Raw genomic sequence first — 12,416 nt, 5'->3', positions numbered from 1 at the left:
GATGAGAAGGTTAGGGAAGTGGGGAATATCCCCTTAACCCTCTCTCAACTAAATCCCCTTTGTTCATCTTCACACCATTGCTTGCCATATGAACAACCACCGAATTATTCATTTGTAGCACATGAAAGCATGGTTTCACAAGTATTTTATTGTAAAGGCCTTCAATTTTGTAAAAGATATTCCTTAGTATCGAATTTGTGGGGAGAAACCTTAAATAGAGACGAACTATCAAAGAATCAAAATATGGCCACTTCTTGGAATTTCAAATTTATCAGTTGAAACAATCCTTCATATAGAGTGTATGCTTCTACAATGTTATTTAAGGAAATGCCTAATCCCCAAGCAAACTAATATTCCTCATTGTTATCAAGGTGATAAATCACCCCTTGCTCATGCCACCCCTTGAGTTGTTAAACCTATACATATTAAGTTTCCCAATAATTTTTAAGGGTTTTGAATATGCTTATACACTCATAAATATATTTTTAAAAACTAAAAGTAACCATCTCATTAAAAACAGTGTTTGGATTTCAACAAAAAGAAAGGACAAAATACTAAAATAGTTAGATTTTGCCAAAAAAAATCAATGTTTTTGAATTTTTGATATTTTTTTTGAAAAGTAATTAAATTATAAAACTAAATTTTTATATTAACTTAAATCATAAAACTAAATTGTTATATTAACTTAAATTATAAAACTAAATTGTTATATTAACTTCATAGAATATGCACACACACATGCACACGCACGCATGCGCGCACACACACAGACACACATGACAACAAAGAACTCAACGTATATTTAACAACTTAGATTGATCCAAATGGACATTTAATAAGATATTTTTGCACCAAGAGGCATTCTCTAGCCTAGTATGGAAGAGATGTTGTAATGTCTTGTCTTGTCCTGTTATGTAAACATTTTGACTTGGTCAAACTACATAAAAATAAATTTATTAATTATAATTATTAATTATTAAAAGAAAGATTTGATCCCTCTTGACGCTTGATAGATCTGGAGTTAAGATGGATCTAGGTTGGTGTTATATTAAAACACAACATTTACAATTTGTTTGTGTTTATCTAAAGCTTTCAATGTAAAGAAAATTGAATAATAACATCTTCAAAATTGACACTATTTCGGTGTAGTGTTTTCCAAATTCATTGATTTCTCCATGTAATAATCCGCATAGTTAAATTGTCGCACAAATGATTTTTGTTTTAATTTCCCCCTCTTTTTTCTGGGGATCTACATAATCTATTTTTTGAGTAAAACCATGGGGTACTTCCCCTCATTTCAAGCATGGTATCAAGGGTAAATAAGATTCTTTAATTCTCAAGGCTAAGTCAATAATTAATAATTGTCTTACAAAGAGAGCAAGCATATCACAAAGGGGGTTTTGAACATAGGCAGGGGAGGATAACAACTTTCCTCCTACCCAGATCATTCTAATACAAACTAATAATCAACCCCCCACCCCCCCCCCCCCCCCCCCCCCCCCCCCCCCCCCCAAACACACACACACACATACCATGACCCCTCCATAAGCTTAGGGACAAAATATATTTTCCATTAATGTTGTACATTGTAGTACCAAAAAGACATGTCCCACAATCTTGTGGGTTATCACTCTCTAACCTTCCCTCCTTCTCTTTGTTGGTCTAGTTAACTCCTCCATAGCTTGAGTGAGCCTAATGGTCAACATTGTGTTTCCTCCTTAAAGCATATGAGTTCAAATTTGAAAGGGGATAGTCTATGTGTACCTCTATAGACTAAGCAATCAAATTGTTGTCTAAAAGAGATCCTTTGTACCACAAACAAGGAGGTCTCATAATCAGATTTATGTCTAATTAAGTTATGATCTTAAATTGGATTATTATTATCAATATTTTAACTATTCATCTTCTGATGCTCTTACTATTCATATATCTTTTCATCTCCTCATCTCTCAATTTCGACATTCGATTATTCAAATTCCTTCTACAATGTTTCCTTTTCATGATCCACATGCTCTCCCATGTTGTTATGAGCACACTATATTTCAACTCCATCACGTATGATCTCACATTATTTAGTCTTCAATATATAGTCTCAGTGTGATCATTTATGTGATGCTTGTTTTTTTAGCTCGAACTTATGTGCCTTTTACATTCTTTGGTCTTCAACACATTCCTTTTGTATAACAACATCTGCATGCTTCATTTATTGTTCACTCACACTTCTCCCTTACTCCAACCTCAATGTTTTCTTTCCTTTTGAATCTACATCTTGTATGCCTATAACAGACATTCCCAGCACACTACTCTTCTCTATTATTGTGTTGGTACTTTTAAATTTCTTATATATTCTTCTCACATAGTCTTGATATTTAAACTTGTTATGTATCTCCTACATCACAAATTCAATGAAAGTCTGTACAAACCGAATGTAAATAAATGTTGTTAATATAAAATTGAAGCTACATACACTTCAAACAATAATGAATTGTGACATCACCTTTTATACGACAACTGTGCAATAATAAAATAACCCCAATAAAGCAATACAACCAACCATCAATAAATTATGACAACATTTTTTATAAAACAACTAATCAATAATGAAATAACATATATAAAGTGATACAATCAACCATCAATAAATAATGCATCACTTTTTATAAAACAACTATACAACAATAAAAATAACATAAATAAAACTATACAATCAACTATCAATTAATTATCATATAATAAATAAGATAATTATACAACAACGAAATAACAACAATAAATAAATCTACACAACCAATTAACAACAATAAAATAATATAAATAAAACTATCCAATCAACTATCAATAAATTATCATATAATAAATAAGATAATTATAAAAATAAATAAATCTACACAACCAATTAACAATGAATTATGATGAGCAAATAGGATAACCATGCAACAATGAAATAACATTAATATACTAGTACAACATATCGCCGGTCTCTATCATATCGAAGATTCAAGGTTTCATGCCTCCTGTTTAGTCTTTTTCTCCTACAGGCATCCGAATGCTCCAGCAATCTCTTTATTTTTTGCTCATGCACTTGCTTGGTTTTTTTTATTATGCTGTTCCTATGTTTCGATGGACATCATCTTGACTGTGTTTACGTCCTTTTACCTCACAGTCATCTCATTATGGTTTCCAGATTGGCACATCCTATGATCGAATGTTTTTTGATCTAGATCTTCAGTCTATTTTATGTATTTTACAGAACTTTATATGATCTCAATATAATCTATCCAGATTTTTTTCCTCTGAAAAAAAAAAAAACTAACCAACCATCACATGATGTGTTAGGGGAATATTTTCAATAGCATTTACAAGACTTGTCAATATACATGGACTTGTCAATATACATGGATCTGTGTATTTCATTATGTGTAATGTGTCAATTTGGTTGTCTATATGGTCAGGGTTGGAATTTGGATTTCTCTTTACCCGTCATACAATTTTTTTTTGACGTTTTGGGTCCTTATGCTCCCCGTCAAGAAACGTTATATTAAAAATTTTGCCCTTCAAGAGTGATGTTCTCATAATAAATTAACCCTTCACTAATAAAGTTTTGATTAAAAAATTACCATTCAATAAATAATTATGTTGAAAATTTTTATATATTTATCGTAAGAAAAAAAAACCAAAATTTGAAAAAACTCAATTGTGGAGGTTTCAATAAAAAGTGTTGAACATTTGAAATTTGCTCATTTAAATTATATAATCAGTCCAAGGTGACCTATTGAAAAGGTACAAATCAATGTTGAATTAAATATTAAATCCTCCAAAACGTTCTCTAAAGATATTTTGAAATAAAATTGACTAGAACCATCAAAATTGCAATGCATTCTCTCCATTAACAATAAAGACAAAGAATGACTCAGAGTCCTTGAGTTATAACCAAAACTCCTAAAACCTTCAAGGATTCTGGACCAGGTCCAAATTTAATTCTGAAGAATAGGTTTTAGGGTTAAGATTTTGAAGTTGGCTGTGATACTGTGTAAGGATCCAATGCTAAGTTCTTGGACTAACCATAATTCTACATAATAGTTTTACCCCATAGTAAATTTTTTGAACTGAACAGAAATTCGCTTGTGACTTCATTGATTTAATTGTTCATGTTCTTTGATTATATTACTATGAACATAATTGGTAATATTGTTTTTGCATAGGTTGGGTGTGTCACTAGATCAGACCATGGGTCCATTTGTTTGAGTTTTATTACCATGTGGAATTGTCAAGAGTCCTGTCTCAGGCTCATGGTGGACAAAGGGAAATTCTGTCACTGAATAGTTTTTAGAGAGGTTCATGAGGGAGTGGTTATTAGTCAGGGAGGCAAAAGCATGGGACTTTGATTTCCTAGTGATAACTAAGGATGAGTCAAAACACCCACAAAGATGCTTCCTTCTCCCAAAGTAGAGAAGCAACGCTCAAATGCCAAGTCATCGTCCATAAATTCATGACAAATTCACATGTGGTTTCCAATAGGTGGAAATCTCATTCCAAGGTCATGTGTAGGGTCTCGAAAGTGAAATGTTTTTCCCAAAGGCTGCAATTTTTCATCCAAAAGGTGCTAGATCATATCCATATCTATGTACATTCACATGGCTCTTAGTGTGTTCTGTAAATCCAAATACTTTGAATAGACCATCATATATGGCATGATTATTTCAGTGGCCTAAGAAGTCCTCTATAATGTCAAAGACTACCCTGATTATTTCAGTGGCCTAAGAAGTCCTCTCTAATGTCAAAGACTACCCTAGTTTCAGAGTTTATAGCAAACAACCAATCAACATTTTGGAATGAGTGTACAACTTTTTATCTTTTCCCAAACCATTTACAAACAAGTGCCTTAGTATCCGCCGATACAATATTATAAGAAAACGTTAGTGCATTTCGGTAAATTATACAGTTCATTTTCTTTTCTTTTTGAAAGCACTCAAGAAGACAGGGAGAACAGGACAATATTTTTTTGTCGTTATTCAATAAGTTTGCACAAATTCTAGCTGGAAATTCAAAAGGATTAGCTTATATTTTTATTTTCAATTCTGACTTTTATAACTAAAACGAATATCCTTTGAAATACATGATTTTTGAACTTACACGTCTAAACGTAAAGAGAAAATTATGCCATGACACGCACAACCAACAGAACACTCCAACAGATTGAGATTGAGTTCGTTCCCCCGTTGCAGATCGATATTTAGACCCCTTTGATTCTTGTGTTAATTCTCATACGATATAATTTTTATAACTCTGTAAGTCCTAAACAACTCTATTGATAAAAAACAGAGAGACAGGTTAACTGAAAAAAATTTATATCAACCTTTCCTTGACCATCACAAATGCACGCAAATGCAATTTATTAACAGAGAGAAATTTTATTTAATAACAGGGGATAAACAAAATCATATCAATTTATTTACAATGTGTAAAATAGTTGGGTGCACGGTTTGTTCAAAATCATATAATTTTTATAACTCTGTCGGTCCTAAACAACTCTATTGATAAAAAACAGAGAGACAGGTCCTAAACAACTCTATTGATAAAAAATAGAGAGACAGGTTAACTTAGAAATAATTTTATATCAACCTTTCCTTGACCATCACAAATGCACGCAAATGCAATTTATTAACAGAGAGAAATTTTATTTAATAACAGGGGATAAACAAAATCATATCAATTTATTTACAATGTGTAAAATAGTTGGGTGCACGGTTTGTTCAAAATCATATAATTTTTATAACTCTGTCGGTCCTAAACAACTCTATTGATAAAAAACAGAGAGACAGGTTAACTTAGGAAAAAATTTATATCAAAATTTCCTTGACCATCACAAATGCACGCAAATGCAATTTATTAACAGAGAGAAATTTTATTTAATAACAGGGGAATCGGGATAAACAAAATCATATCAATTTATTTACAATGTGTAAAATAGTTGGGTGCACGGTTTGTTCAAAATCACATCATATCAGACGGTAGACCCACAGTGTTTGAAATCACTAACCTGAACTTTGAAGAACAATTTGTAATTTCCTCGCAGTTTCCTTGGAGGCTGGAGCAAATCTTGAGCTGGGCGCCACTGCCAGGCGTAAGTTTGAATCGGCCTTGTGAGAGAGTGTGAAACAAGCCCACCGCCACGGACCACATTCGGGTAAAAGACAGGGAGATCGGAGACCATGCAGACTTGCAGTGCATGCACAGATCTCCGAAATCATCCAGGGAAAGATTTCAAAGTTTCCCAGAGAAAAATCTTCAGCTAAAAGAGAATTGCCCATTTAAAAAAAAAAAACTAAATCTCTGATTGAGAAAAAATGGCTATTGCCATTGACTGCTCACACATGCTAATTTCGTTCCTCCCACATACTAATTTGACAGCCTCCGCCCTCTTGAAATTTCCACAATTGCCAAGAGTTTCACGCAAAAGGAAGGAAACCTGCAGGCTGTGAAATAAGGGAAATTGGAAACCTGCAGGCTGTGAAATAAGGGAAATTGGAATGACGTTTTTAAAAAAAATTCCAACCCGTTACCTAGGTATAAGAACGTTTTGGAAAAAATTCAAAACGTCAAAAAAACGTTTTTAACTCTCCTGAGCACGTCAGTCAAAACGGGCATGGATAAATTCCAGCCGTCAAATACGTTTAAAAAGGCTTATGACGGGCAAAATGCCCGTCAAATTCCATCCCTGTATATGGTATTGTGGTGTAGGCTCATTTTTTGGTCTTCTTCAGTCCAGTTTCTAATTCTCGGAACCAAATTATTATTGTACCTCATCTAAGTTTTTGCTTATATTGCCTCAATATAAATATCATGCTTTCTAAAAAAAAGACTTATCAATATACATATTATACAAATCACAAATAAAATTTTTATAATTAATTTCTTTATTATTATATATAATTCAAATTAAATAATTTGGTCCGGAGTAACTCAAATGCTAATGGAATGAGAAATTAAACCTGATAAATTGCTAACAAAATAAGAAATTACAAATAATAAAAATGTAATCCAACTACACTTAAAAAAAATAATTTTAATTCAAAATATTAAATCAATACATAAATTTTTTATTATTATACAGTGTTTAGTTTGTAGGATAAAGCACCCTCTAACTACCCCACATGAAATTCAAAGAATTGTGGTGGATCGATAAGGTATTATGATAAATACGAATATTAGGTAACCTATTGACAAAACTCCCTTCACTAATATTTCCGTCAACTCACGGCTTGGTTGAAATCTTGATGGAAATCTCGTGCGGTGCACATATTGTATTTTCCAGTGACGGAATAACAAACCGAATATTCATTAATTTGAAGAAAGGGTATCGTTTCCATGACATTAATGAATAATTAGCCGTTTAACAAGACGGAATCCTAATGGTCTTCACCTGACGGCGGCGTAACCTTTCAGTTTTGCCTTCCCAATGACGGGAAAAGTTTCGGTTCTTCACATTTAGTGAGAGGAAAGAAGGCTGCAATGGCGATGGTCACGTTTAACGAGAGGTCCCGGGTTCGAACTTGAGAATCCGAGAAGGCAGGCAGAGGCAGAGGCTAACCCCGGTTAAGCCGAGTCAACTTTTTGTGATCATGGCATCTGACATTTAATATAAAGAATTTGTTCAAATATTTTGGAAATAGAAAAAAATACGAAACCAAATGAAAAGGCCAATAAATGATGAATGCTCGCTAATCATTCCATACGCTATATGTATTTCTGAGTGTTCTGTTATTACTCTGGACTCATCGTCGAAAAACCAAACCCTCTGTCTGGTCGGACGTTGTGTGGTATTTACATTGGGCAGCGGCTTTAGGTAGATCTGCACGGGCTTGAATCGGCCTGCTCGTAATCTTTACATCCATGCTGGGATTTCCTCAGATACTGACTGGTATGTAACAAAATCTTTAATGGTTGGAATAATCCTCTAGCGTTTTTGACATTTTCTTGCATCTTCCGAGTTTCTGAATCCGTGGAGACTGTCAATTAAAGGGTTTTGGAGTTGCTATTAGTATTCGTTATTAAAAGAAAAATCGGGCGACAACACAAGCTTAGATGCGGAAATTATGAGGGTCTTTGGCTGATTTCCTGAGCAGATATCTTGAATTTCGTCTAATCAGTGAAAATTTTGTTTGGACAAAGGTTTCTGACTTATCCGCGGTGTGTAGTAATTGAATCCGCTCCTTTAGAGGGATTATTTTTATTTTTTCGTTTGTGTGTGGGGACGATTAGATTAACTCTTAGCTGAATGGTACGGGCCGGAAGAGATCAATAACTATAAAGTTTGAATGCGCAATCTCTGTTCTAAGTTCTGAGCGGCGCGTCAGACTTGAATCTGCTCTGTGTTTTTCTTGGCTAGATCAGAGTGTTAAGGTCCTCATAGGGCTGAACTTCGGCTAAGTTATTTTCGTTGGTCGTCAAGAGAATTAGCATAATGTTTGGTTCAGCCATGCAATTTGGACGTGCTGGTCATGGAGTTGACCAATTTTGTGATCCTCTTAACGGAAGCCGTTACGCGCATGCACGGCGCAGTCGCCATGGATCTTCACAGACAAAGCACCAGCCAAAGCATGTAAGGGATGAAGACCACATTGTTTCAGACGCTTGTTCAAGGGCCGTGTCTTCCCCTGTTTCTGCCGCTTCTGGAAGGAAGGCGTGTTGTTGTAATCTGTGTCGTTTTCTGGAATCTACAACTCCAACAGTCCCTCTTCAGTATCTGCCCAAGGTACTTGCTTTGAAACCCTATTGTGATGAGCCTCCAGTCTATTTCCAATAATTTTCTAGTATTCCAAGTGTATTTATTTTATCCCTAGTAATGTTAGGCTTGTAGCTAGATGTACATTTTAGGATTTTGATATCTTCTGTTATGAACCCTGTATTTTTAACAACACAATGTTTTCTAGCTGTTCTGTCATTGGCTCTTCATTGATAATAGGAATAATTCTTGGTTTCACAGACATTCATGAAAGGATGGAGGGATTCTGAAGCCAAATCCATGCCCTTCTTCAGTCTTGGTGATCTGTGGGAGTCGTTCAACGAGTGGAGTGCATATGGTGCTGGAGTACCGATAGTGTTGAATGGAAGCGACACTGTTATGCAGTATTATGTACCGTCTCTTTCTGCCATTCAGCTTTACACTCACCCTTCTGGACCTAATATTGGCACCAGGTAGATTATCCAATTCACCAGTTATTTTCATAGCAAGTCATGTCAAAGGGACCTTCCTTAATATTTTGTAAATCTGACCACAGCTGAATGCTTTTGTATAATAATAATATGGTAAATAAGGCATAATATACACCGTAGCTCTGGTTGTTTTAACTTTAACAATTTAGCTCCTGTTGTTTAACAAATTTTTTTGGAGAAATCTATCTTTGCAAACGATTCTGCTCTAATGCTGCTCCAGACCATCAAAATACTGCATGCTTCGGTGGCTCTCTATGTCAGTTGTGTCATATCTGAGACAAGATTTTGCCTGTCACAATTCAGTGTTAATGCACATGTCTTTCATTGGAGCAATATCATTTAAAACTTGATAACATTTGGACACGTGATTCACGCTGGCTCAGTTGAGTCCTGAACATGCTCTGTTTTTTTTGCAGGCGCCCTGGTGAGGAGAGTGATGCAAGTGATGATTATAGAGATACAGGTAGTGAAGGTAGTAGTAGTAGTGATGAAGCAGAGCGAGACTCAAAATATGGCGGGGCAATACACTGGAGAAATTCCAACGCATTTGATTGTAATTTGGATTCTAATACTAGGTTTGATAGATTAACATTAAGAAGTCACTCTAAAGCTGCACAAGAAGGCTTTTCTAGTGATGATGGTGAAGGAAGCAGTTGCCCTTCATTTCAATATTTTGAGCGAGCAACTCCATATAGTCGTGAACCTCTGGCAGACAAGGTAAGATCCGGTTATGCATTTATTTTGAGGAATGTTTTATTTCATGGTGTAGTTTCAATTGCGAGGTTAAAATTAATATCTGTTAACTGGATGTTGCAGATTGGAGATCTTGCCAAGGACTTTCCACAGCTGAAAACCTTAAGAAGCATTGATCTGTTGCCAGACAGTTGGCTATCGGTTGCGTGGTATGCCATCAATTATACTTGTGCAATCCTTGATTAAGTTGGTGTGGAGGCCAGTTAGTTATTAAGCATTCCTGTTCTATTGGATATTGTTCAATGCGATCAGTAACGTCTAGATGAATGTTCATTATCTACCGCTATCTAATTAAAACAAGAATTTCCTTACAGGTACCCGATATACAGGATACCAACAGGTCCAACCTTGCGAGACCTGGCTGCCTGCTTCCTAACTTTTCATCCCCTTTCAACTCCATTAAAAGGTTTGATTCATCTGTTTTCTATTTTCGTTCCCTCCATCTTGTTGCTAGTTTGTTCACATAGTTTTCATTTCAGTAAAGCATGTTGATGCTTTTTGAATTCTGATTTTCTCACTCCGCATTTGATCTCTAACTGATGTTTTGGCAGATGGTACTGGAGGGAAAAGTGTTCCTGTCACTCCGATAAGCAATTCTGGGGGTTCTCCAAAGATAGCTTTACCAGTATTTGGTCTCGCTTCTTACAAGTTGAAGGGGACAGTGTGGAGTACTAATGACAACTGTGAACGACAGCAGGCTGACTTTTTGTTTGAGGCTGATCAATGGTTGAGATCACATCAGGTGAAACATCCAGATTATGATTTTTTCCTTTCACATGGTTCTTCATATGGAGGATGAACTAGACACATCCATAACAATGGGGTTTTTGTTGAAACGAAAGAATCAATTGGGTTATGAATGGCTTTTTTTTATTATAGCCATTAGCAAGGCCAAATACCAGGAGTCAGTGGAGTGTGTGAACAAGCAAGTTGAGGGTTGCTCACAAATCTTCTTCTATGATCTCCTCAATATAGTCAAAAGATAAAAATATAAACATTCTCAAAAAGTTCTGCAATTGAAAATGAAAAAATGCAAGTCAAAACTCGTACCAAAAGGGTATATTTAAGAGAGAATGGGTTTTTGGGTAAACCTTTGGCTTGTCTGCTGTAAGAGAAAATTGATGGAAAAAAAAGTGAAAAGAAAAAAAGAATTGCCATTTGTGAAATAGGAGGAAGAGGAAATGCTGAAGGAGATGAAATGTCCTGCATTCCAAACTCTATGTCAGTACGGGAATGTCATAAACCATTGCAGGTTGAATTTTAAGTCGTGCAGTTTTTTCTCTTCCTTTGATTTCAATTCAGGTACGCTTGTTCTCTGGGACGAAAGTTCTTGGATGTGGTTGCAGACGACTATCATCCAATGTAGACTGCCTGAGTAGATATTTAATTTAAATCCAAACTTTTGACATGAAAACACTGATTTGTGATGATGGGCTGACAATGGATATTGTCTAGAGTGGTTTCTGAAAAGCTGCGTGCCCAGTGGTGGCAATTGCTATTACTGTGAGAGCAGTCGTTGGTTTTTGAGTAATTGTTGAGAGCGTTTGAGTATTTTCTCCAAGGGATTTTCGCTACATTAAAACAAATTGTGGCTAGTGTAGGATCAACTTTTGTCCTATCAGGTTCTCTTTGGAGTTGACGGATTAAGAAAATAAGAAAAAAATGAAAAGAAAACCTTTGATTCTGAGTCAATTTTAAGATATTTTGTGTCAATTTGCTTCCAGTGGTTGATGAATGATTTGATTTTCTTCAACGTGATTAGGAAAGTAGTTATCAATATTTTCCCAGTAGAGATCAAAGCATGACGTGAGTTATCTAATTATTTTTTCAAAATTTCCATTAGCTAATTATTGGGGATGACTAAGTTGCAGAGAGAGCTTTATGTCGATCATATGATTGTTATTGTGTTATACGTCAAGGTGGGAGAAAAAGAAAAGTAAAAGATCAAAATTATGAGAATTTAGCATGAACATTATTTTCTTTTTTTTGAGTTGTATGATCAACTATAGTAGGGTGTGTTCTCATAGTTGACTGTAAAGATGGTTGAAGTAGTGGGCTTAGTGGCTTGCTATGTTTGTATTGCTTTGATATATATTTGAAATTATTCAGTGCTGTTCATTTGTCATACTTTGGACACACCTTGGGCGGATATATCTTTTCATTCAAGGAAATGTTTAGGAAAAGTATTTTGTCGCTGGAGTTGTGAATTGAGATTTTAAGAAGTTGCTTGGGGCTATTGTGGATATAATAAATTATACTGATAGTTTGGAATGTGTAGGAATTTTGCTTTAGAAACATAGAATAGATGTGGTATCTCCAACCCAGAGTGATGCCTGTGGATTCTCGATCTATAACCAATTTCATGCTTTCTCATCTCATGAATACTGTAGGCCTAGAGTAGGTGGAACTTTCTAATTGGGTCTGTAATTACATTTTAATTAAACCAT

The 12,416-nt window shown here is 35.0% G+C and overlaps 1 protein-coding gene across 2 annotated transcripts; it reads left to right on the top strand.

Moving 5' to 3' along the window:
• Positions 1-7,672: 7,672 nt before the first annotated feature.
• Positions 7,673-11,682, top strand: LOC149185911 (uncharacterized). Of its 2 annotated transcripts, XM_089410838.1 has the most exons (7): positions 7,673-7,921; positions 8,395-8,755; positions 8,987-9,198; positions 9,633-9,933; positions 10,033-10,118; positions 10,284-10,375; positions 10,521-11,682. In XM_089410838.1, exons 2-7 carry the CDS (start codon positions 8,465-8,467, stop codon positions 10,766-10,768), a joined length of 1,230 nt encoding a protein of 409 aa, XP_089266964.1. In that variant the 5' UTR covers positions 7,673-7,921; positions 8,395-8,464; the 3' UTR covers positions 10,769-11,682. The 2 variants fall into 2 exon arrangements, with proteins under 2 accessions (XP_089266964.1, XP_089266963.1); XM_089410837.1 differs by having other exon boundaries at positions 7,673-8,755.
• The last annotated feature ends 734 nt before the right edge of the window (positions 11,683-12,416 follow it).

Source organism: Pinus tabuliformis, chromosome 3_1, assembly GCF_031772625.1.
Source record: "Pinus tabuliformis cultivar Carrire ecotype Pingquan chromosome 3_1, CPIR1, whole genome shotgun sequence".
Classification (NCBI taxonomy): Eukaryota; Viridiplantae; Streptophyta; class Pinopsida; order Pinales; family Pinaceae; genus Pinus; species Pinus tabuliformis.
The sequence above is the reverse complement of the archived record's forward strand: the minus strand, read 5'-3'. Positions and strand labels throughout refer to the sequence as shown.